The sequence below is a fragment of the Engraulis encrasicolus genome, chromosome 16 (assembly GCF_034702125.1).
Source record: "Engraulis encrasicolus isolate BLACKSEA-1 chromosome 16, IST_EnEncr_1.0, whole genome shotgun sequence".
Lineage (NCBI taxonomy): Eukaryota > Metazoa > Chordata > Actinopteri > Clupeiformes > Engraulidae > Engraulis > Engraulis encrasicolus.
Window position 1 is genome coordinate 33,731,247 of NC_085872.1, and position 26,372 is coordinate 33,757,618.

Below are 26,372 nucleotides of genomic sequence, written 5' to 3' on the forward strand. Positions count from 1 at the left end.
ACAGACATTTAAAGTGCAAGACTGGACAACAGAAGACTTGTAGAGGACATACATTAAGAGGTATTGTTGTGCTTTTGTGCTTTTCCTAAAAAAGTCCTTTATAGCGTTCTGACATGGTAATAGTAGCATTTTGAAGAAAAATAAATATTAAAAAGGTTTGTCAAGTACACCAGCAGCAGTGTGTGTGTGTGTGTGTGTGTGTGTGTGTGTGTGTGTGTGTGTGTGTGTGTGTGTATGTGTTTAGTGCAGGTAGAAGGTGCGGTGTGCGTCTGTGTGTGTGTTCGTGTGTCTGTGTGTGTGTGTGTGTGTCAGTGTGTGTCAGTGTGTTTATGTTTGGGTTTAGTGCAGAAAGTGCAGTGTGCTTGTGTGTGTGTGTGTGTGTGTGTGTGTGTGTGTGTGTGTGTGTGTGTGTGTGTGTGTGTGTGTGTGTGTGTGTGTGTGTGTGTGTGTGTGCATGTTTTGAGTTAGTGCAGGTTGAAAGTTCAGTCACAAGTATAGTAGTGCAGGTGGAATGTTCAGTCGCAGATATGGTGGTGGGGGATGGGGGGCGGGGGGTTGTCAGTGGCCTTGCTGGCTAGAGGCTGACAGTGGAGGGAGAGTGGGTTGAGTGTTCAGCATCTTGATCGCTTGGTGCATTGTGCTGCTCGCCAGCCTGGTGGTACGGGAACGGAGGCGGCTGTACCTCTTTCCAGAGGGCAGGAGGCTGAACAGTTTGTGTGCAGGGTGGCTTGTGTCTTTGATGATCATCAGTGCTTTCCGGGTGAGGCGTGTGGTGTAAATGTCCTGCAGGGAGGGGAGTGGTACTCCAATGATCTTCTTCGCTGTGTTCACAACACGCTGGAGTGTCTTCCTGTTTTTCTCCGTGCAGCTTCCTCCCCACACTGTGATGCAGTTGGACACGACGCTCTCTATGGTTCCTCTGTAGAATGTTGTCATGATGGAGGGTGTAGCACTTGCCTTCTTTAGTTTGCGCAGGAAGTAGAGACGCTGATGGGCCTTCTTCGCCAGTGATGTAGTGTTGGTGGTCCAAGAGAGGTCGTCGCTGATGTGCACTCCGAGGAACTTGGTGCTGCTCACTCTCTCCACAGCATCGCCGTCGATGGTCAGTGGTGGCAGTTGTTTTTGGACCCTTTGGAAGTTGACAACAATCTCCTTGGTCTTGTTGACATTCAGCAGGAGGTTGTTGTCTTTGCACCATCTGGCCAGCAGGTCTACTTCTTCTCTGTAGTGAGTCTCATCGCCCTTGGTGATGAGGCCCACCAGTGTTGTATCATCCGCAAACTTCACTAGATGGTTAGTGCTGTGGGTCGTTGTGCAGTCGTGTGTCAGCAGCGTGAACAGCAGGGGGCTGAGAACACAACCTTGCGGAGCCCCCGTGCTCAGGGTCAGGGTGCTTGAGGTGTTGTTCCCTACCCGTACTGCTTGTGGTCTTTGCATCAGGAAGTCCAGCAGCCAGTTGCAGAGGGAGGTGCTGAAACCTAGTTTGTCCAGTTTTCTGATGAGTTGTTGTGGTATTATGGTGTTGAATGCTGAACTGAAGTCAATGAACAGCATTCTCACATATGAGTCTTTATTGTCCAAGTGGGTGAGGGCTGGATGGAGGGCAGAGCAAATTGCATCCTCCGTGGATCGCTTGGCTCGGTATGCGAACTGGTAGGGGTCTAGGGTGGGGGGTAGGGTGGCTTTGATGTGTGACAGGACTAGCCGTTCGAAGCACTTCATGATTATGGGCGTCAGTGCTACAGGACGGTAGTCATTGAAGCATGATGGTGATGATTTCTTCGGCACAGGTATGATGGTAGCAGCTTTGAAAAGTGATGGGATGACTGCTTGCTCCAGAGAGATGTTAAAGATGTCTATGAAGACATCCTTCAGCTCTTCTGCACAATCCTTCAACACTCGGCCTGGTATGTTGTCTGGGCCAGCTGCTTTGCGTGGGTTGATGGTGGCCAGTGTCCTCTTAACACTGGCAGAGGACAGGTAAAGGGGTTGATCATGGGGGGGAGGGGGAGTTTTCTGTGGGTGAGTGTCATTTTGTGCTTCAAAGCGGGCAAAGAAACTGTTCAGGTCGTTTAGCAGAGAGGTGTTGTTGTCACAGCTTCGTGGTGCAGGCTTATAGTCCGTGATGGCCTGTATGCCCTGCCACAGGCTCTGTGCATCTCTGCTGTCTTTGAAGTGTGTTGTTATTTTGTCTGAGTATTCTTTTTTTGCTTTCCTGATGCCCTGGGACAGGTTTGCCCTTGCTGTCTTTAGGCCAGCTACGTCTCCTGCTCTGAAGGCTTTGTCTCTGGCCCTCAGCAGTCGGTGAACGTCTCCTGTGAACCATGGCTTCTGGTTGGCCCTGGTGGTGATGTGTTTTATTTCTGTAACATCATCGATGCATTTTGTGATGTAGGAGGTCACGGTGTCTGTGTACTCCTCAATGTCAATGTGATTGCTGTGGGTGGCAGCTGTTTTGAAAATGTCCCAGTCTGTGGTTTCAAAACAGTCCTGTAGTCGTGAGATGGCTCCCTCAGGCCATTTTCTCACCTCCTTCTGAACTGGTTTGGTGAGTTTTGCCCTTTGTCTGTAAGCTGGCAGTAGGAGAATCGTTGTGTGGTCTGATGATCCAATGTGGGGGATGGGCTTTGCCTTGTATGCTCTCTTCTGATTTGTGTAAACGAGGTCCAGGGTGTTTTGTTCTCTTGTTGGGAAGTTGACATGTTGATGAAATTTTGGAAGTACTGTTTTGAGATTTCCGTCGTTGAAATCTCCCAGTACCACTGTGAAGGCATCTGGGTGTGCATCTTGTTGTTCACTGATGCCCCGATGCAGCTCGTTCAGTGCCTCGCTTTTGACGCTGTTGTTGTTGCTGGGTGCGAGGTAGACGGCGACTAATAGGATAGCGGATATTTCTCTGGGTAGATAGAAGGGTCGGCACTTGATGATCATGAACTCCACTCGTGGAGAGCAGTGCCTCTGTACTACCGTAGCATTATTGCACCAAGCATCATGTGTGTAGACACATATTCCTCCCCCTCGTTTTTTCTCTGCAAGGGCTCTGTCCGCTCGGTGGCACGTTAGTTGTTCCAGTTGTAAAGCCGAATCGGGTATGCCGTCGTTCAGCCATGATTCGGTGAACACCGTAACGCAGCAGTTCCTCACGGTTTTGTTCGCTGATCTTAGTAGCCGTATGTCATCCATCTTATTGTCCAGAGATCTGACGTTTGCCAAGAGAATTGATGGTATTGCTGGACGAGTTGGGTTGGCTGCAAGCTGTGTCTCGACGCCACCTCGTTTGCCCCTTTTCCTAATTCTGGAGCATCGCTTTCGGTGTCGGCATGTAGGCGATGCAGACGGGTCCGATGTAGTCCTATGCCGCCGCAGAATTCCTAGTTCTTCCAGAGTCTTCGTTGGTACATCCAATACATTGCTTAAGTTGTCCATTCTTATCTGCAACAGCTGTTGCCGACTGTACGTGCGTTCCGACATATTTTCCGACGATAGACATTTCGAAAGACACATTTTAACACAAATAAACACTGAAAGTTGGGAAACCAATATATATATATAGGCTATGTATATATAAATGATCCATATTTATTTATTTTTTTATGTTTTTAATGGTTTAAAGGGTCGCTGTCTGTCCTGCACCCATTGAAAAACTTCTGATGACAACGCTTGTGAGGCTCAGGCTGTAACCTGTGTAAACTAGTATGCAGTATCTTTGATCTGAGATTTGCTGCCTCTGGTCTGTTTCAAAAGGCAACCTAAGGTTTGTCTCCCTGTCTGTTCGCCTATAGTGTGTGTGTGCTGTCTGCATGAGGAACAGGGAATACAGCGCATTTTCATGGTCCCAGTTCAGCCCTGCATCAAACACACATAGGCTACAAATAACTCTTAGCACGCACATACACACGCGCACATACACACAAGTCAAGTCAAGTCAAGTCAAGTCAAGTTTATTGTCAATTTCTTTACATGCACTGGTCATACAAAGAATTTGAAATTGCGTTTCTTGCTCTCCCATGCAGACATAGACTAATCTAGGTAAGGACATAGACAGTATAGACATAGACAGTACTCATACATGGACATAGACAGTATGGACGTAGACATTGCTCATACAGACATTTAAAGTGCAAGACTGGACAACAGAAGACTTGTAGAGAACATTCATTAAGAGGAGGTATTTTGTTGTGCTTTTTTTAAAAGTCCTTTATAGCGTTCTGACATAGTAATAGTAGCATTTGAAGAAAATAAATAATTAAAAAAAAGGTTTTATTAAATACACCAGCAGCAGTATGTGTGTGTGTGTGTGTGTTTGTATGTGTTTTGTGTGCGTGTGTGTGTGTGTGTGTGTGTGTGTGTGTGTGTGTGTGTGTGTGTGTGTGTGTGTGTGCTTAGTGCAGGTAGAAAGTGCGGTGTGCGTCTGTGTGTGTGTGTACCTGTGTATGTGTGTGTGTGTGTGTGTGTGTGTGTATGTGTGTGAGTATGAGTTGTGTGTCAGTGTGTGTATGTTTGGGTTTTGTGCAGAAAGTGCAGTGTGCTTGTGTGTGTGTGTGTGTGTGTGTGTGTGTGTGTGTGTGTGTGTGTGTGTGTGTGTGTGTGTGTGTGTGTGTGTGTGTGTGTGCATGTTTTGAGTTAGTGCAGTTGAAAGTTCAGTCACAGATGTAGTAGTGCAGGTGAATGTTCAGTCGCAGATATGGTGGTGGGATTAGGGGGGGAGCGTTGTCAGTGGCCTGGCTGGCTAGAGGCTGACAGTGAAGGGAGAGTGGGTTGAGTGTTCAGTATCTTGATTGCTTGATGCATCGTGCTGCTTGCAAGCCTGGTGGTACAGGAACGGAGGCGCCTGTACCTCTTTCCAGAGGGCAGGAGGCTGAACAGTTTGTGTGCAGGGTGGCTTGTGTCTTTGATGACAGTGTTTCCCATACATTGAGGAAACTATGGCGGCCCGCCATAGTTTAAATTTGGCCGCCATAGTTTACGAAAATGTAAAAAAAAAAAAAAAAAATTTTTTTTTTTAATTTTTTTTTTTTTTTTAACGATATCCGTTTTTGTTAAAAAACGATTTGAATTAGGCCTACGATTTTGAATTTCCTTCGCATTTTCCTCCTGGAGTAAATACATCCTATAGACTCACAGAATGAGGGGAAAGCATTAGGAAGTGACCGTAAGGGTATTACAGTTGATTCATGTGTGCACACGTGTAACATCGGGTGAGTAACAGAACATTTGCGCAACGATGCGTTATGACACGCCGATATGCGAGGATCTTCGTCCAAATCGCTTATCGCATGCATCATCGCTGACTGCGTTTACATCGCGTGCCACGTGTAAGGGAAATGTTAGTAGTTGACATGTATGGAATTCACTTCAATTTGTGCTGTTTCTTGCTTCAGTTGTGGACAAAACGATTGCCCAAACTCACAATAGAAAGCCTTTGCTGTGCTACTGTCCCAGAGAGCTGAAAAAAAAAAAACCTTCATAGAAGAAGTCACACTTAAAGGATTTATCCGGAGTTGGAACAAGTTTGCCTGATTTTTGCATGTTTGGGATGAAATATAGTCACTCTAGAGCAAAATCAAGGCAAAAGGATGCGTTTTGAGAAAGTTTGATAATATCACGTTACCCTCGTTAGCCATATCAGCTATGCAATATTATGAAAGATGCGGGCATCGTTTTTCGGCGGTTACACACATTTCAAAAACACAACATTTTAAAGTCTTGCACAACTCAAAACAACGTCACACGTACCTCATAATATGTTGAGGGTATCCACACATAAACCCAAGTGTCCAAAGCCCTTCATGTATTCTTGAAAGGTCTGCAGAATGTGTTTTGTGAAGCTACTACCTTGAGAATATCTAAATTACGGTCAAGACAACTATTTGACACTTAAGTCCACCAAGTAGATTGCCGAGTGCGTCGCACCATCAGCTGTGGTTACTCGCTATGGAAACCCAGTTGTCTTGACCGTAATTTAGATATTCTCAAGGTAGTAGCTTCACAAAACACATTCTGCAGACCTTTCAATAATAGGCCTACATGAAGGGCTTTGGACACTTGGGTTTATGTGTGGATACCCTCAACATATTATGAGGTACGTGTGACGTTGTTTTGAGTTGTGCAAGACTTTAAAATGTTGTGTTTTTGAAATGTGTGTAACCGCCGAAAAACGATGCCCGCATCTTTCATATTGCATAGCTGATATGGCTAACGAGGCTAACGTGATATTATCAAACTTTCCCAAAACACATCCTTTTGCCTTGATTTTGCTCTAGAGTGACTGTATTTCATCCCAAACATGCAAAAATCAGGCAAACTTGTTCCAACTCCGGATAAATCCTTTAACAGGGGTGTTAACCAATCCAATGATCTCTCTCTCTCTCTCTCTCTCTCTCTCTCTCTCTCTCTCTCTCTCTCTCTCTCTCTCTCTCTCTCTCTCTCTCTCTCTCTCTCTCTCTCTCTCCTACTATTTACCCATAACAAATGGTGAATTTCTGAGCCCTTTTTAATTTGTAGCCTATACCACTGAAGGCATGATAATGCTTCATCATATTTTAGAAATAGGGCCTATGTGCCTTTTATATACCAAATGTTTACCAGCACCCATCATGTAGAATGTGTACGCCTACAGATATGTGTGGGGGAAAAGGCATAGCCTACCCTCTAAGACCCTTTTTGTCTATGCGTTAACAATTTCACAGTGCTCTTAAATTCTTATCTCTGCTCCTATTTTGTTTTATTATTGTTTCCCAGACCCCTGCATGAGGGACGAATGAAACTGTGTTGTAAACAGAAATTATTCACTGTACTGCATTTTTTGACAATGACAATGTACTACTATTATACAAGTCATGGGTAAAATCTTATGTCAATTTTCTTCTTGGAGCAGGCGTCACTCTTAATTATTTAACCTCTGAGGGTGCTGGCCCAAATTTCAAATTCAATGTTTCAAGAAGGAGGCCGCACCTTGCATAGTAGTGTTTTTATTGCACAGACGCGTTTCGGCGTGTGCCTTCTTCAGTGTGCAACACTTCAGTTGCACACTGAAGAAGGCACACGCCGAAACGCGTCTGTGCAATAAAAACACTACTATGCAAGGTGCGGCCTCCTTCTTGAAACATAAAATCTTATGTAGCCTTATTTCTCAAAATATAAATGGCTGAAATATAGGCCCAGGCCTACAGTTTCTCCATGCGCCAATGTCATACTGTAGTCATTGTTTTGCCGTTTTGCATTTACGCCGCAAGAATACACCCCCCCCCCAAAAAAAAAGGCCCGTGTGAGAAGGACCCCCCCCCCCCCCGGACAAAATAAACCCCGGCTGCCCCCATAGTTTCCAAAATTTCTGTGGGAAACACTGGATGATCATCAGTGCTTTTCGGGTGAGGCATGCGGTGTAAATGTCCTGCAGGGAGGGGAGTGGTACTCCAATGATCTTCTTCGCTGTGTTCACAACACGCTGGAGTGTCTTCCTGTTTTTCTCCGTGCAGCTTCCTCCCCACACTATGATGCAGCTGGACACGACGCTCTCTATGGTTCCTCTGTAGAATGTTGTCATGATGGAGGGTGTAGCACTTGCCTTCTTTAGTTTGCGCAAGAAGTAGAGATGCTGATGGGCCTTCTTCGCCAGTGATGTAGTGTTGGTGGTCCAAGAGAGGTCGTCGCTGATGTGCACTCCAAGGAACTTGGTGCTGCTCACTCTCTCCACAGCATCACCGTCGATGGTCAGTGGTGGCAGTTGTTTTTGGACCCTCTGAAAGTTGACAACAATCTCCTTTGTCTTGTTGACATTCAGCAGGAGGTTGTTGTCTTTGCACCATCTGGCCAGCAGGTCTACTTCTTCTCTGTAGAGGGTCTCATCGCCCTTAGTGATGAGGCCCACCAGTGTTGTATCATCCGCAAACTTCACTAGATGGTTAGTGCTGTGGGTCGTTGTGCAGTCATGTGTCAGCAGCGTGAACAGCAGGGGGCTGAGAACACAACCTTGCGAAGCCCCCGTGCTCAGGGTCAGGGTGCTTGAGGTGTTATTCCATACCCGTACTGCTTGTGATCTCTGCATCAGGAAGTCCAGCAGCCAGTTGCAGAGGGAGGAGCTGAAACCTAGTTTGTCCAGTTTTCTGATGAGTTGTTGTGGTAATATGGTATTGAATGCTGAACTGAAGTCAATGAACAGCATTCTCACATATGAGTCTTTATTGTCCAAGTGGGTGAGGGCTGGATGGAGGGCAGAGCAGATTGCATCCTCCGTGGATCGCTTGGCTCGGTATGCGAACTGGTAGGGGTCCAGGGTGGGGGGTTAGGGTGGCTTTGATGTGTGACAGGATAGCCGTTCGAAGCACTTCATGATTATGGCGTCAGTGCTACAGGACGGTAGTCATTGAAGCATGATGGTGATGATTTCTTCGGCACGGGTATGATGGTAGCAGCTTTGAAAAGTGATGGGATGACTGCTTGCTCCAGAGAGATGTTAAAGATGTCTGTGAAGACATCCTTCAGCTCTTCTGCACAATCCTTCAACACTCGGCCAGGTATGTTGTCTGGGCCAGCTGCTTTGCGTGGGTTGATGGTGGCCAGTGTCCTCTTCACACTGGCAGAGGACAGGTACAGGGGTTGATCATGGGGGGGAGGGGGAGTTTTCTGTGGATGAGTGTCATTTTGTGCTTCAAAAACGGGCAAAGAAACTGTTCAGGTCATTTAGCAGAGAGGTGTTGTTGTCACAGCTTCGTGGTGCGGGCTTATAGTCCGTGATGGCCTGTATGCCCTGCCACAGGCTCTGTGCATCTCTGCTGTCTTTGAAGTGTGTTGTTATTTTTTTCTGAGTATTCCTTTTTTGCTTTCCTGATGCCCTGGGACAGGTTTGCCCTTGCTGCTTTTAGGCCAGCTACGTCTCCTGCTCTGAAGGCTTTGTCTCTGGCCCTCAGCAGTCTGTGAACGTCTCCTATGAACCATGGCTTCTGGTTGGCCCTGGTGGTGATGCGTTTTATTTCTGTAACATCGTCAATGCATTTTGTGATGTAGGAGGTCACGGTGTCTGTGTACTCCTCAATGTCAATGTGGTTGCTGTGGGTGGCAGCTGTTTTGAACATGTCCCAATCTGTGGTTTCAAAGCAGTCTTGTAGTCGTGACACGGCTCCCTCTGGCCATTTTCTCACCTCCTTCAGAGCTGGTTTGGTGAGTTTTACCTTTTGTCTGTAGGCTGGCAGTAGCAGAATCGTTAGGTGGTCTGATAGGCCGATGTGGGGGATGGGCTTTGCCTTGTATGCTCCTTGTTTTGGGGTATAAACAAAGTCCAGGGTGTTTTGTCCTCTTGTTGGAAAGTTAACATGTTGGTGAAATTTTGGAAGTACTGTTTTGAGATTTCCGTGGTTGAAATCTCCCATGACCACTGTGAAGGCATCTGGGTGTGCATCTTGTTGTTCACTGATTCCCCGATGCAGCTCGTTCAGTGCCTCGCTTCTGGCGCTGTTGGTGTTGCTAGGGGCGAGGTAAACTGCGACCAGTAGAATGGCGGATATTTCTCTTGGTAAATAGAAGGGTCTGCACTTGATGATCATGAACTCGCACACGCACACACACGCACACACACGCACACACACGCACACACACACACACACACACACACACACACACGTACGCACACACACACACATATTTATATATATATATTATATATATATATCCCCCCTTCTATATGTATATAGGCCTAATGTGAAATATGTAAATATGTACATTACAATGTATAATTAATATATTGTGCAATATAATGGCTGCGTTCGTAATGGCGCATACACACTTTGCCATTTCAATGCATTTTTCTAACCAGAATGCATTGTAATTTTGCATTGCGCCATCACTTGCGATGTCGGTTGAGTTGCGATCCCTCCCACGAGTCGCACCACTCGCGCTATTAAAGTTCACTTGCAAAAACAGAACACAGAGGCAAAAACAGAACACATAGCACATGGATGCTAAACACAGTTTGCAAAGGACGTTTCACAGAGGTTTTGAGTTTTGTATGCTTGTTTCAGTTGGGCTTTATTGGCGTTAAAATAATAATAAATTAAAAAAATCTCTGACGGAATTAGCGAGGTCCAGGCCTCGGTGGCCTCAAACGTGGCTACAGCCATGCCCTTGACTTGTCACTACCTAACGATGCAACATTTGTTTTGTTCAGCCCTTTAGGACAGTGGTTTTCAAAGTGGGGGCCAGGGACCCCCGGGGGGGACGTGGGGGGGCTGGGGGGGGAGGCGCGGAAAGTTGGTAGGAAATAATAAAATTGAATTATTGAAGAAATTGAATAACTAATGTACACCAAAAATAAACCAAAAATGAGCTAAATAATATTCCCATTAGTTAATAGTTTATAGTGGGGCACTGACTCGCAGGCCTAGACTATGGTTGTGAAAGGGGGTGCACAGGAAAAGTAGTGCGGCACGGCCCATGTGAAGGGGGCCTTGGCTGGAATCTACCAGGGTATGGGGGGCCTTGGCACGGTTAAGTTTGGGAACCCCTGCTTTAGGATAGACTTTCCTCAGCGTCCCAGAAAACAAAGAAACTACAACCAAAGCCGCGTATCCCTCAGAATTCAGAACCCCAAAAGTTTTCCTCCATTGTTTACACCCAATTTTTGGTCCTTGAGATACAATTATGAAAACATCTCACACCCATCTATCAAAACCAATTCCACTGAACTACAAGCACAAGTCCTTCTTTCCACATTAGCACTTCAGTTCTTTTTTTCCACATTTTTTAAGTCTTTCAGACATCAGTGACAGGACAGTTTAAGAGAGAGATCATTCAAAGTATTTGTAGTATATTATCATAATCAGTCATTATTCAATGTGCTTGGGGGAAATCAGGCCTAGTTATATTTCTTTCTGATGGGGCCTATTATTCTTGCATCACCAATAAGCTTGATGATGATCATTGCTTTGTGTATTGTTAGAAGTTGTAAAAAGTGACGTGATCTATGGGAGCCCATTTTAGCAAATTCATATTCCTGCGAGTAAAATCACACCACATAGTTGAGAATTGCTTAAAGATAAGAATTACGTAGGCCTACGGATATGTGCGCTTGAAATGTATTCAGAGTGTTTGCACTGGAGTCCTATTCAGGTGTAACACTAAATTGATCTTACAGAGGGCCGTGGAGGGGTGGCAAAACCATTTTTTAGATCCTATCATTTAGCAAGGTATTTTTTTTATCAAGCAGGTTATCTAGTGTTTTCTTTCTTGTTTGAGATCTGTCACTCAATGAACGTTCACCCCAGTGATAACGAGCTTTGTTTTGCCTTCCCTTTGTATAGGCCTACACTCCTCACATTTAATCAAATACAACAATGGTATTTTAAATGAGTTGGCCTGACCGTGCCTTCCTCCGAAGTAAACCAGCCTATTGGCTCCCTCTGGTGGCCGTTAGGCCTACTCTCATTTTAGGTGCTCTCCCATTAGTAGGCCCGGGGACCACAAGAGTTATTTTATTGGGTGTATTGTAGCAAAGTTCTTGGACTTTGACACATAGCCTGACGCGGCATTCTGCCTGAAGGGAGACTGTAGGTCAATCAGACATACCACGAGGACAGCATTTCAAAAGAGAACACCCTAAGAACATCGCAAGTAGCCTAATAGGCCAAGTGACAGAAATATATAGGCTATCTGCTACTTTTACCTGCTTCGGACGGAGGCTACCCCACGTTCCTGTTTTATTAGCGTTTGCTGCGCAAGGACACGAGTGAACAGAGGGGAAACTTTAAAATTCAGAATCAATTTGCGTGAAATCACAGCAAAATGGGAATACGTACGCCTCACGAGGTTGGAGTTTTTGTCTTGTCTTTGACGGCGCCGATGGTCCTCTACGCCATGAACAACCTCCCGGCTGTTCAAGAGTAAGATGCTGTTTCTTGTACTTAACTTGGGGTTAACTTTTAAAACTCAAATCAATGTTTTCCCCTAATTATTATTTTTGAATGAGGGGTGTGTATCTGTGGCGTACCAGAGTTCACCAGCAGAGTGCGCGTTTGGTGTTGCGCACAAAATGACAAATAGGCCTACGACTCTAATTACAGGCATAAGGCCTATAGCTTAATTAAAATATAAATACCATTAGTGGTGACTTTGCACATGTCATACAACTTAACTTCTTGTAATGTTGACCATAATTTTATTGAAATTATCTGCATATTCGGGGCAGTAGGCCTAGTGCTGCAATATTTTTTGCGGATTTAGTAAAGTCATCAGCTGAACTGGATTTCGATACTGTTGAGTGGGTAGCTTAGTGTGTTAGTAGTTATCACTGAACTGAACAGATAAAACTGGTCAGATATTCAGGTGAGCATACCACTAGCAGATTATAATAGATCCTATCTGTTATATCTGCTAGGACTATTCATAATCTTGAGTTCTTTCCTGTAGGCCTACTGTGATCCTGCAAGCGGGTGCTGTGGTCCTGCTAACTGTCCTTCTTCTGATATACCTCATGGTGCGAAATGTAAAGGAACTGGACCCACTTTTCTATGGTATATCTTATTTTACCCTTCTGTCTTTTGATTTATGCGCGCGCGCGTGTGTGTGTGTGTGTGTGTGTGTGTGTGTGTGTGTGTGTGTGTGTGTGTGTGTGTGTGTGTGTGTGTGTGTGTGTGTGTGTGTGTGTGTGTGTGTGTGTGTGAGAGAGAGGGACAGAGAGGGAAGGGGACGGTATAGGCTAAACAGATGTAGCTACAGTATGTTACTGGCTTTATTCTATTGTAGTGACATGCTAAGCTCTATTGTAAGCACAACAGTAGCTGTTCAACCTCGATCCGGGATACTGTTTTGCACTGCTTTGTATATCTATCTTCATCTGGGACATATCCATCCCTTTAGGGTCACCTCTCGGTTCCTATCGATCCACTTGTCATTCCTCATTTGTGTAGCCTACGCTGTCCGTAACCCGACCCCTTTCCCTCACTTTGGCCATCCCTATGGCAGGCCAGAGACTTTAGAGACGTGCCCTATCTGCCTCAACTCAGCTGGCAGCATCAATAGAAGTCACCCTTCAGGGGACCTTAATATAAATGGGCACGCAAGTCAGTCTCATTACCTTACTCCTGCCGTCCGCAGCACAAATCAATTGCTGAAAGGCATGAACTGATGGAGAAGTGTGTGTGTGTGTGTGTGTGTGTGTGTGTGTGTGTGTGTGTGTGTGTGTGTGTGTGTGTGTGTGTGTGTGTGTGTGTGTGTGTGTGTGTGTGTGTGTGTGTGTGTGTGTGTGTGTGTGAGTGATGGCAAGTGCACGGCCATATAAGTGCATCTTTGTGGGTGCATGTCTGTCCATGTGCTCTTGCATGTGTGTGTCAGGAGGTGTTTGATTGTATTTTTTTCTTCCTATGCTTTGTTCTACAGTGTTTGCAGAGCTTGCATTCACCTCCATGGTTGGACTTACAAATGCTTTGGAACAGGACGGTTACATCAAGGGTTTCATGAACTTCTACTTGAAGAAGGTATAAATGACCACTTTGCATACACATGTTGTCCTGGGCCCAGTGAGAGGGGCACAGAATTGTACATTGTATGTATTGGGTTGGGGGCCCTGTCAGATGACTACGTCCTGGGCCCGGCAAAAAATCTGTCATTGGCCCTGCACACGGACCGTTTTTATACAAAATAGAGGCACATCATGCAATACATACAGTTGGCACTGCCTGCTCCAGTATTTAACTGCAGCTGTATCTGTGTCTGTTTCTCTTTGTATTTTAGGGGGAGCCATATCTGTCTACATCCTATGGCATTATCATGTGCTACTGGGACAGCATTGTTCATTTCATCCTGCAGCTCCTCATGGTCAGACGCATCTCCCAAAGGTAAAGCTGTAACCTGCTACTACAGTATGCTGCCTGTACGGGGCAGCCATGGGTCAATGGTTAGAGCGCTGTCCTTTAGATCAGAGGATTGCAGGTTCAAATCCCACCCTTACCAGCACCTTCATCCATGGCTGAAGTGTCTTTGAGCAAGGCACCTAACCCCACATTGCTCCAGTGCTTGTGACCAATACCCCGTACCTAAATAACCATAAGTCGCTTTGGATAAAAGTGTCAGCTAAATGTAATGTAATGTAACCTGAATACAGCGCTTTGCTTGGCTATATTTCACAAAGGTCAGCACGTCACATGTTTACAGAAGCTGATATAAGGCCTAGAATACATCTGTAGTTAGTACTTAGTAGTGAGGTGAGTTATCGTGTGTCATGCTTTATCCACTTACAGCGGGTGTATTTGCTGTGTGCTGCAATTGGCGGAGGAGTGTAAAAAAGATTCATAATGATATAAACATCCACCATAATGACAGTGTCAGATTCTTCACATTTTCCCAGATTTATAAAGCGCTCGCTATGAAAATCCAGCCATTTCTGAACCAAATATGACAAGCCAATCATTTTTTGCCTCTAAGGTCTCTTGATCTGTCAGTCAGTTTGATGGAATCCTGTCCAGTTCCATCACTGTTGTCTAAAGCCTGCAAGCCAGAAAAGCCACAGTGCAGCAAAAGCATGCGGTGTGTCCCGTGTGGGGTATAAGTTGCTCATGTACATGCAGTACATACAGTACAGTACACTGCAGATTAGAGGCAAGGGGGTAGAAATGCAGCAGGGGAGCAAAGAATGACTGAAGTGTTAAGTGGTCATAGCTGGATCATCTCTGCTGATACACGACACTTGAAGAAACGGTTAAAAAAGATAGAAAAGTCTGCTGCAACCAGGATTTCATGCTCCCAATTATTTTTTATTTTTTTTCTGTGACGTTTCGGGTAGAACCCTTCTTCAGACGTCTGTGCATGAAATCCTGGTTGTAGCGGACTTTTCTCTCTTTTTTTTTATCTGGCTATTTATTGGTCCTGCTCCCAGGTCAGACGTTTGGATGTGCGAGCTTTCACCTTCAACTTGAACTTGAAGAAACGGTACCAATCATTTCTTTCCAGAAGCTTCCAAGGGCAAGTGGAGCGACAATATGGACACACACACACACACACACACACACACACACACACACACACACACACACACACACACACACACACACACACACACACACACACACACACGCACACACACACTGAATTGTTGTAAATATTTGTCTCAATGCAGGCAGTCATACCGTACCGTGGGCCTGTTCTGGGCGGGCTCATTCATTGCCCATCAGATTGTCTTCATCCCTGGAATCGTCATTGGTTTGTAGACTCGTCCCTTCTGATTCTGAAATACATACTGTATGCCTGTTTACCACTGTATTTGGACATGAGTGAGCATACTATGTTCCTCCTTGTATTAATGTGAAAACTGAAAAGAAAGTTTCTCTTGTTTTAATCTGACGTTGACGTGTACTATGATGTCTGATTCAGTCTGTTTTCAGTTTTTTATGTGACTTTGCTGGTCCTGCAACTAAGGATGTGCGTGTTTTTTTTTCTTTGTTAAATCTCCTTGTATTGATCTCAGGTAAATATGGCAGCGGTATCCTTCCTGCCTTTTGGCGCAACATCCCCTTCCTGGTGCTGCCAGTATGGGCGGCTGTAACGCTCCTCAACAGACCAAGAGAACAGCCAGACGTTTCTGCAGATGAGGTATGAGATCGCTCATTACATCTTTGCAGAACACTGTACAGATTTTATTGAAAGTTCAAATAATACTACAGATGTACATGATCTGTGCTTTGTGTGCGTGCATGAGTGCGTGTGTGTTTATTTCATGTGATGACACATCCACACAGTCTGTGTTTGTGCAATGCATGGCATGCATATATTATTTATTTACACTTGCCTTTGTTGAACCAGGTTGAGGAGGCCCAGAGTAGGAGCCTGTTGACCCGGCCGATTGACCTGCAATTCACCCTCCTGCTGCTGCTGGGGATGGGCTTCACACTGCTCAGGGCTTTTGTAAGTGTTATTAACCTTCTGATTGGCTGGCAGCACAGGCCAGTGAATCCGTAGTATTGCAGAGAGAAAGCATGGCGCTGTAAATGTCCAATGTCCAGAGAAAGAATGCCAAAAAAACTTGCTGAGTAAGCTTTTGAATGAAAATGAATGATTTTGGAACCAAGTGCCATATCACCAGTCCCTCCCATACACATACAGGAACACAATGTTTTGTTCATAAACCTCATTAGGGCAGAGACAGAAAATGTTTTAATTAAAAATAAATCATTTATTTTCCCAGCTGTGGCTTAATCAGCTGGGCACTAGACTGCTGCGCGGGCGACCCGAGTTTTATTCCCGATCCGGGCTTTTTTTTTCCCTATCCTCCCCCATCTCTCTCTCTCTCTCTCTCTCTCTCTCTCTCTCTCTCTCTCTCTCTCACACACACTTGCTTCCTGTCTCACTCTTCACTGTCCTGTCTAAATAAAGTTGAAAAAGCCCTTGAAAAGAAATCATGTCTTTAGTCACACCCCCTGTCAGCCCTCGTCGTGGCTACTGCCTTTGCTCGACTCCGACCTGTGGTCATTTCCTGATCCTTCCCTGTCTCTCTCCCATTGCTTTCCCTGCCCCTGTCATGAATTTGTTATTGCCAGAATGACAGAGCTGCAATGTGTTGCTGAAGAGTCTGGGCAAGGTTCTAGTAGTGTAGCTCTATGGTAGTAAAGGTTTAAAAAAAATAATAATAAATAGTACATTTCACATGTTGGTACGGTACCCATTATGATGCTGCTATGGTATACATAGCACACTAACAATGCAATGCAACACTCTGTTAACGTGGTGTAAATTTGCTCTCCTATACATCCCATTCTATGCAGGTGGTGCTAGACTGTCGATTGGATGTCTGTTTCACCTACATCTACAAGTATGAACCCTACCTCAAGGACGGTGTGGCTTTTCCTAAAGTCATGGTGGGTCAGAAAATATAGCATTTTCCAACACTGTTTTTGTGCACAATGTCAGTTGACTTTGCAGAAATCATGTCGTCATACAGAAATATCCACACATGTAAATATCATTGCTACCGTTGTTATGAGCTAACCTAACGCCACTGAAATGTGGTCCTTACAGATGCTGGCGTTCCTTTTCTATGCCTTCCCTCTCATGGCTGCATGTGTGTATGGTCTGAACAAACCAGGATGCAGTTGGATGCTGGACTGGACTCTTCTCTTTGCCGGAGCTATGGCTCAGGTAACTAGTTCTAATGAAGTCTGCGCACCCAGCTCTCGTTTCGGGTAACGTCACTATTAAATGAAAAGAAACGGGAGCTTGGTGTGCGGACTTTCTTTTCAATGTCCTGCACCCAAAACTTTTTGAAACAGATGTGCATGTTTTTTTGTTTTTTTTTTAAATTCAGGTAACTACTTCGCCATGCCAGTGTGTGTGTATGTGTCCTGAAATGTCCGTGTGGGAATTATATGTATTTATGTAAGCTACTTTCCCCCCGGGATCAATAAAGTTACTCTACTGAGTCTACTCTATGCCATGCAGAATCATGCCGTTAACTGAAGAGTCAATCATCAGGTGCATGTTTCTCTCCCGATGGCCATTTGCTCATGTCTCTATTCCTCTGCTTCTCCCTCCAGACGCAGTGTTGCCACATTGGGGGCTCCCTGCACTCTCGCACCCCCTTCACCTACCGCGTCCCCTCAGACACCTGGCGAGTGGTGATGGCCCTCAACATTGCGTACACCGCGGTGCCTATTCTGCTTGCCCTGAGGTGTACCTTCGACCCCGCCTACTTCATATCCGAGGGACAAGCTGATGAGGAAGAGGATGTTGTCGTGCCCGAGGGAAAAACTGCCGAGGAAAAGAAAAACCAGTAACCATCACCAGCTTGCAAGACTAGACACGTGGGCAAGCAAACATTGGCTGAAAGAAAATCTGTGAAGAAGTATTCATGAGAGTATGTGGACAAGTGCTTGTGCACATGCATGTGTGTTAATGTGTGGAAGATTTTTTTTTCTTAAGTATTTTTTTGGGGGACTTTTCGCCTTTATTCTTGACAGGATAGTCAGGAAATGAGTGGGGAGAGGAAGACAGGGAGGGATCGGCAAATGACCCTGGCCGGATTTGAACCTTGGTCGCTGGCGTAGTAACCCAGTGTCCTACCGTTAGACCACGGCAGGGCCATGTGTGGAAGATTTTTTTAAATGTGTACCGTACGTGTATGCGGCCCTGCTTTTGTGGGGTTTCTGGCCTCGTGCCCTAACTCCTCTTCCAGCTCCAGATCCATACTGATCCCTTCAGCAGTTAGTTGAGATGTTGGCTTCCTGCTTGACGTTTTACATCAGAACACTAAGTTGACCTCTTCCTAAAGGAAATGTCATGCAACGTGTACTTATGGACCCCGCATCCACCGCTCCTTCACCGGCAGTGATTTATCTCACTCTAAGCTTGACTCATTCAAGCAAAAAGGCAGCAGCTCCTATCTGTTTGGACTCTCACCTCTTCTCCCTCAGCCTTGAGTAATCATCTGGAATCTCTTTTTCTGTGGCACGCACGTCCCACTGTGACAACAAGGTGCCGTTTGCGTCGCTACAGTGGTCCCTGCTCTGAGTCCTGGATCACTCTGTATCAGTGAAGATAACAACGGCAGATAAAGCGAGAGGATATTTCTCAAGAGTGGCTGTTGAGAACAGCACGAGCCCAGACGCAGTTCTCACCTATAGGCTGAAAGAACCATTCCAATGCTGTACTGCGGAGATCACTGGATGGGTTTTGCTTTTCACGTTTCCTTGGGAGTTTTTGTTGTCATTGTCATTTATTGTTCTTTTTTATTTTGAACAATAAAATGTGATTGTGTTTTCATACCAGAGTTTACTGTCAAGTTTGTGTGAATTCATTGCTTATTCAGTACAATCACATATTTTATTCATTTTACGTGCTGCTATGAATTCATTCATGAGCTAATGCAATGTCACAGTTATTGTGCCAATGTGATGGCAATTTCAGTTCACATAATCCCAAAGTGAGAGGGAATCCAGAGTCAGTATGGGTGTCTTTGATCTCCAATGACAGCAGCTGTTATTATATCAATCCTATCAAATGGACAGAGACTCTCCCACCCTCTCTATATACACAGCTCCCCTCTCTTTGCCTTTGCTCAAACAAAACAAGTGAGACGGTAGCTAGGTCAGACAGAGGTTGACATGATTCAAACATATAGTATAACTCCAAATGGCAGGACATTTCATCATAAGTGACGACGCCCATCTAGTTCCCCCTCTCTTTGACACCCATCTAGTTCCCCCTCTATAAATTTCAAACAAATTCCAGTTGCCATGATGGCTGACACAATGGCCTCATGTACATGAGACATTTCATTCAGAATGAACTCACTTGCGTTCTGAATAAAGCTTAATTCCGCTTTGAAAACGGATAACAATTCAGAATTAAATGAAAGATCAAAGTAAACTCGACGGAACTATTCAATTCTGAATGATTAATTCGGAATTAAAAACGTCATGTAAACATAGCCAATCTCATGTTGTATGTGATGGCAGCAGGCTCAGACTTGGCCACTTATATGACTGTATTCCAGCTGCCTATACTTTGGGGCAGTGGAGGGAAGTGGCTCTGCACTTGTTGTAACAGTTTTGAGCTCTGTACCGAGCTGTTTTGTAATGTTGTACTGTACCACAATTACTTTGAAGTTGTTTGATCCTGAAAGCAAGAGAGACCATACTTCATTTGTGACTCCCAAGGGAGAGGCAGCCACACAGGTCAGTGAACTCAATCCCGATCACGTATAGACAACAAGTGCAAAAGGGCAAACATGCACAATGTTTTGGACTCTTAATCTAAACATTCCCACCGCTGCGATCAGGGGCGCTGACAGCTTTGGCTGGGCCCGGGACAAAGACATCTGAAAGGGCCCCAAACCCAATACATACAATGTAATGAGAATCCAATTCTGGGCCCTCTCTCTCCTTGATCCCGGGACAAGTGACCCCTTTGTTCCCCCTTGTCAGCTTCCCTGACTACAATCTCACTCTTGCTGCCAGGACAGGTGCCCTTACATGTATCGTCCTTCAGGTGGCGCTAAGTACCTATACTGTAGATAGAATACAGTATGTATGGGAGCAAGGGGATAACAAGGAGAGAAATATCCTGGTGAATCTCATACTGGAAAATGCCATATTCTTGTCATGTTAACCAATAGACCCAACAGATGTCAGTATGTGTTTTTTGTATATGAATGCGCAGTATTTTTTCTGTGTGTGTTTAACCACGTTTGAAAGTCATCAAGTTCATCTTTTGTGTGTGTGTGTGTGTGTGTGTGTGTGTGTGTGTGTGTGTGTGTGTGTGTGTGTGTGTGTGTGTGTGTGTGTGTGTGTGTGTGTGTGTGTGTGTGTGCACACCTGTGTGTGTGTGTGTGTGTGTGTGTGTGTGTGTGTGTGTGTGTGTGTGTGTGTGTGTGTGTGTGTGTGTGTGTGTGTGTGTGTGTGTGTGTGTGTGCACTGCACACCTGTGTGTGTGTGTGTGTGTGTGTGTGTGTGTGTGTGTGTGTGTGTGTGTGTGTGTGTGTGTGTGTGTGTGTGTGTGTGTGTGTGTGTGTGTGTGTGTGAGTGTGTGTGTGTGTGAGTGTTTGTGTGCGAGGGCGCATGTGTTCGCGCGTGCATGCGTGTGTTTGAGCAAGTGGATCAGAGGGATGAGCTCAGTCCCCCGTTTCTAATGAGAGTGGGTGGTAGCTGTGGGAACGGCGTCTCTGATCTCGACAGCCCCGGGCCACTGGATTTGTGACTTCGCTCATTAGCAGCCGAAAATAAAAAAGGTGGTGGTTGGCGGAAAACAAAGCAGGAGACTGTGGGGAAGCTCCTTTCATCAGCATGGCATTCCACCACGCTCCAACCTTACAGCAGTTTTGGCAAATAGCCATGCGTTACAACCAGCCGTATACGCTTGATGTGTCTAAGAATTCAGGCACGGATATGAAAGGCGGCTGTGAAATCCAACCTTGAGGATGCATTGTAAGTTGAAACAATGCAATTTGCTGTGTAAATCTTTTTTCGTGATGATCATAACCGAACACCCTTCCCAATCTGTCAGAAATGCCAGGGATTGAGATGTGTTGTCTGCAATGGGATTATCCTATGCAGCGTAACTGAAGAATATGTCATGTGGAATAACACTTCATGCCATAGGCTACATGCTGCTGAGCATGTTTTGTTTCAGGTTCATGACAGAGAGAATGTGTCTAAATACAACTCTAGGTCCATTCTGTTCAAATATATCAGGTATGATGTGTAAGTGACCTTTTTCAACTGAGAATGAGGTCAGTATCCAGTGGGCCTGTAAGACAAAGGTCTGAAGCCAAGTGGAGTAGTTTCACTGCTGTTTAAACAGACTCTTCCTTGCAGACATGGGGCCTATACTACAAAGCTGGTTCAATAGAGAAGTCTGGAGTCCTCATTTTCCTAACGAAATAAGTTAAGAGGTAAATCATCTAATCTATTCTAATAGAAGACCCTGGAGTCCTCATTTTCTTAAGAAAAGCACTTGTATTAGATGATTTACCTCTTACCTTATCCTTAACTTATCCTGAACCAGCTTTGTAGTATAGGCCCATGATATCAGACCAGATTGGTTACCAAAGTCAAGTTATCAGTTAATTATTCAGTATGACTGTATTGTAGTTTTCTGTTAGAAAAGGTAGAAAAGCTTTCCTCTCTCTCTGCAGGCATGAAGTAGAATTGTCTGACTTTTACCCTGCCAGAGGTTTCAGTTGCATGCATATTTAGTTTACCCTGCTGTACTACCTCTGGAAATAATAATGCCCACTGACAAAGTAGAGTGAGCTTTGTGAATGACAGACAACAAATGTTTTAATAGTATAAAGCCACCCTAAAGCTCTGGCTCCAATAGGACATTCTAAATGAGAAATGGAGGGGGACAGTAGAGAATAAAGATGAGAATATCTTGGCCACCTAAGATATGATAGACTATGTTTTTATGTGAAAATCATGAATCATATTTACTTACCTTTCCACACACACGCACGCACGCACACATGTACGCACACACAAGCATGCATGTGCGCGTACCGCACACACAGTCACACTCACGCACACGCACACGCACACGCGCACGCACACGCGCATGCGCGCACACACACACACACACATACACATTGCTTCTTGGAGTGTGTGATGCTATGGACAACATTTTTGGGAGCACAAGAAGAGCTTTTTTCCAAAACGCTATATCCACCATTTTTTACTTTTTGCATTTTAATATTGGAATTGACTGATAAGTAGTCCTATCATCTATGTGTGAATTCTTGCCATTCAAATGTTTTGAGAACATGCTTTTTAAACCTCTATAAAATGCATTTTTAATGCAATTCAATGGAATGCCCAATACAGAAATGTCAATTTCCCAACATTCTATAAAATGACTATATCTCATTTTGGAAAAGAGCTCTTCAATCAGGAAAACAATGGGGGAGGTGACTTGAGTAATGATAAATCCAGAACCATCAAGAGCAAAAAGCCTTTCAATTCGCCATCAGTTCTTCGCCCTAGGTTGTCACGGTAAGGAACAAATAGGTGTGCAACTACAAAGACTATTCAAGGAGGCAGAGAATGACAGAGCAAGAAAAAGTGGGGAAAAAAACAAGGCAGGAATTTAGTAAGTACAGTAAGACAGTGAATAAGTATTGGGGCATCTGAAGTAGATAAGTGCTACTGTGGAACACAGCTCAATGCAAAGGAGAATGTAGATAATTCCTATCAGTTGAAAACAGCTCCAAGGGGTATGGAAATGCATCTAAATCATATACTCTCAACATTGAAAAATTCCCTCTTGTAATCTGTGTCAGTGATCTGTGCACAGGGTGTGTATTCATCCACCAAAGGGAGAGAGAGGTCGGCAGGCTGTCCGGAAACATCATCTATCTTATCTTGTGTGTGTGTGTGTGTGTGTGTGTGTGTGTGTGTGTGTGTGTGTGTGTGCGTGCGTGCGTGCGTGCGTGCGTGCGTGCGTGCGTGCGTGCGTGCGTGCGTGCGTGTGTGTGCATAGCTGCAGGCTTACTACCCCTTGTTGTGCCTTATGCAGGGACGACCTTACATGGTACACTCCTTCAAATTCATTGCATTCATGCAATAATGTCATATCCCACGATAGGCCAGTACATGATGTCACACTGGTTGTTTGTAGTAGTTTTCAACTATTTCACAACCAAATAGTTGGCATTTCACATAACATCTTGCACGGACCAATCTTGTTTTTCAGTTACACAATACGTAACTGTTAATTCTCAAATAGAAAATGGTACGACTAAACTGTTGTGTGATGAAACAAATACGATAAATCATTCTTTTTAAACATAATGAATCAAGCATTGATGAGGTAAATATCTTATAAAATCTCATTACTCAGAGACAGTACTGATCCAATCAGCTTTATTGTTTGTTTTTTCCCCCCGCTTAATAAAGAATGTAACACAGCAACAAGAAGAATAGAGAATAGGAAAAATACCAAAAAAGATGAAAACCCCCAGAGACTACATTCATCGCTCTCCTCCGTCCCACAAAGCAGAGCTCTCTTCAGCACTAGAGGAGAGCTTGTTGTGGTGTGGAGAAGACAGAGTAGAATAACAAACATTATAAAGGAACAAAGGCATCACAGATGAAGCATTATTCTTCCTATACACTGCCACCAGTCAAAGTCACCAGATCAGCTGTGTCTCTTCCTGTGTAGCACCCACTATAGGCTCATTTCCACTGCCGGTTTTCTGGTAGGCTGTGTCATGCCCAATCCAAAAGCAAAAAGTGGCGGCCGACTTGCGTTGTGTCGAGCTGTAGGCCTACCAGAAAACCGGTAGTGGAAAAGAGCTTGACACTGTGGTGCCTGGCGATGGTGTGTATTCTGTGAGTATCTGTGTAGAATATTACTTTGTATGTGAGTATGGTTAGGTGGTCTGTACCAGTGGAGAATGGGAATTTTTATTGTTTCTGTTAGATGTGGCGTTGGTCAAGGAGGCAAGGTGGCAGAGAACTAAATGAACACAATCTAGGGTACCTAATCGTGAATACAACCATAACAAAGAACAGCAAATATCACAGTATTTACAGAGAAGAAATTCACTCCTGGTTAATGTTGTTCTTTATCCCAAGCCTATACAGTAGAATAACTGAATTAAACTAACAGAATAAAAACAAAGATGCAAATCGCAAGAAGTTAAAAAGAGGATGGATTTGTCACAAGTAGTTTTATCAGATCATCACCTTTAGACTAGACAGAAAAGTCTGACATTTAGAACAGGACATGTGAAAAAGCTGATCAATGAGCTGAAGATTTGCACCTTAGGTGTGTGTGTGTGTGTGTGTGTGTGTGTGTGTGTGTGTGTGTGTGTGTGTGTGTGTGTGTGTGTGTGTGTGTGTGTGTGTGTGTGTGTGTGTGTGTGTGTGTGTGTGTGTGTATGTGTGTGTGTGTGTGTGTGTATGTGTGTGTATGCGTGTGTGTATGCGCGCGCGCGCGTGTGTGCGTTGTGTGTGTGCGTGTGTGCGCCAACACACATATGTCAGGGACTGCATGGAATTATTATTTTCACATAAAGTCAAAAAGTGAGTGCTCAACAACCGTACCAAAAACCAAACAAGTACCTGCTGATAAAGTTCAACAGAGACCATTATATCATTATCTCATACACATGACACACATCTTCTGAGCCCTCTACAAAAACATAGTCAGCAGGTCAGGAATTCAAAGCATACTGCCGATTTAACAGTGTTTCAAAACACAATTTCTCAATGTTTGGTCAATTCATTGTATCCTCTAGAAAAAAAAACGTTGACTTACTTGAAGTAAACTTGACTTACTTTCTTTGAGTGATGACATACTAAATGTGGACTGTGGCTCTGTCTTAACTAATACAACAAAGACACTCACAGCCAACAATAATTCAGTGCTTCAGGGATCCTTTTGCCGTCCAATTGAAAAAAAAAAAATGAACCAGTCGTGTCATTACCAAGCTTGCAAAATCTGCCGTAATAACCAAGAGGGCAAGTTATTTCATGCCTTTTGGAGATGTTGAGTCCCTTTGGAGAGAGGAGTTAAATTATGTCATTGTATCACACTACAGAGGACATTTATCTATAATGGAAACAAAATGTTATGATGCCACTAAAATAGAGTACAGAGCTTCATCCGCAGGCAGCCAGTGGCAATGCCGTTTAGTAGACGGGGCATGATGTTACCACTAGGATCTTGCCTGAGGGGTTTCCACAGGAACTGAACTACGATGGGCGTTCACAAACATGAGAGGCCTATACAACAAAGCTGGTTCAGGAGTAAACCAGGTTAAGTGAAGAGGTAAATCATCTAATACGTAGAAGAGCCTGGAGTCCTCATTTTCTTAAGAACTGAACTCAACTTAACCTGGTTTAATTCTGAACCAGCTTTGCAGTATAGGCCCGAGGTGTGCAGTACAGGTGTTAAGTTGCTTATTGGCGTCTTGAGTAAAAATTAGTTATGTTAATACGCTCAAAACTCCAGGTACATTCAAACGAATGGGAAGTAGAAGACACCCCATGGGGCAGGACAGAGAGAGGGAAGGAGGGAAAATGAGTCAAAGACTGAATGGGGGAGAGGTAAAGACTAGGAGTAACAAAACAGGTTGTCAAACATAGGAAACCGCCTGCCATATCAGGCCATATGCTTTCTTTTTCTCCATATCATGTCCCCCTCGGCCATCAAGCCGGGTACCAAGGTACCCGGTGAGCAGGAAGTGGTGTCACATTGCTGGCGCCGGTGTTTGGTTCAGTAGCGAGCGTGGCCCTCGTCACGACCTCGGTGGCCTCCGCCCCCGTGCCGGCGGTGTCTGCGGTGCTCGTGGTGTGATCTGTGGTGCTGGCGGCGGTAGCGGTGGGACCGGCGTGCTGTCAATAGAGAAAGACATGCCAAAATCACCATGTATATAGCGTCCAATTCATGCCTGATCCCCTAAATTGTTGTTGTTTCATGTACCAAATTTCGAACAAAACTGTGTAGCCCCTTAATGCGTGCCGTACCTCCTGTGGCACGCTGTAATAGACATTACATGTAACAGCTAATTTATTAATGCCGTGTCTTACGGGGTTAATCTTTTTGTTTATTATTAAGAACAAGGAGACGGTTAAAAGAGTCATGTCTCTTACACTTTGTGCAGATGATTTTAGGTCTCTCCCAGGACCCATTAGCGCGACACCGAATGGTGGGAATGTGTCTCTGGAAGAAGCCCTCCACACACTGGTAGCGCACCGTGGCATGGATGTCATAGTGGGACCGTCGCCGGCCCACCAGATGAGCATTTTCAACAGTCGGTGGAGTCCCGCAAAGCACTGCACATTTCAGACAAAAAAGTTACATTTAGACAATCACGCCGCAATATTTCAAACATCCTGTTAGAAGTTAAGACTGAAGTGCCATGTGTCACTACTAGTGGTTGGTCTGACAGGCAA

General features: G+C 44.7%; 2 protein-coding genes across 2 annotated transcripts in view; one reads left to right on the top strand and one right to left on the bottom strand.

Moving 5' to 3' along the window:
• Positions 1-11,438: 11,438 nt before the first annotated feature.
• On the top strand, positions 11,439-18,743 carry tm6sf2a (transmembrane 6 superfamily member 2a). Its single transcript, XM_063219424.1, has 10 exons — positions 11,439-11,873; positions 12,400-12,503; positions 13,369-13,466; positions 13,723-13,826; positions 15,104-15,186; positions 15,452-15,576; positions 15,787-15,888; positions 16,746-16,838; positions 16,999-17,118; positions 17,514-18,743. The coding sequence occupies exons 1-10, from the start codon at positions 11,776-11,778 to the stop codon at positions 17,751-17,753; spliced, it is 1,167 nt and encodes a 388-aa protein (XP_063075494.1). The 5' UTR covers positions 11,439-11,775; the 3' UTR covers positions 17,754-18,743.
• A 5,701-nt stretch (positions 18,744-24,444) lies between these two features.
• The window catches only part of ncana (neurocan a), a 75,648-nt gene continuing 73,720 nt past the window's right edge, over positions 24,445-26,372 (bottom strand). The window contains exons 15-16 of the mRNA XM_063219494.1: positions 26,070-26,252; positions 24,445-25,811 (exon numbers count right to left, since the gene is read on the bottom strand). Of these exons, the coding sequence (XP_063075564.1) occupies positions 25,693-25,811; positions 26,070-26,252 (302 nt within the window). The 3' untranslated portion in view covers positions 24,445-25,692. The remainder of the gene's footprint in view (positions 25,812-26,069; positions 26,253-26,372) is intronic.

Bases quoted from the DNA above. Each gene is read 5' to 3' on its own strand.
- tm6sf2a (XM_063219424.1), top strand. From the start codon at position 11,776: ATGGGAATACGTACGCCTCACGAGGTTGGAGTTTTTGTCTTGTCTTTG. The intron at 13,827-15,103 runs GTAAAGCTGTAA...GTCTCAATGCAG, and splicing joins GTCAGACGCATCTCCCAAAG to GCAGTCATACCGTACCGTGG. The intron at 15,187-15,451 runs GTTTGTAGACTC...TATTGATCTCAG, and splicing joins CATCCCTGGAATCGTCATTG to GTAAATATGGCAGCGGTATC.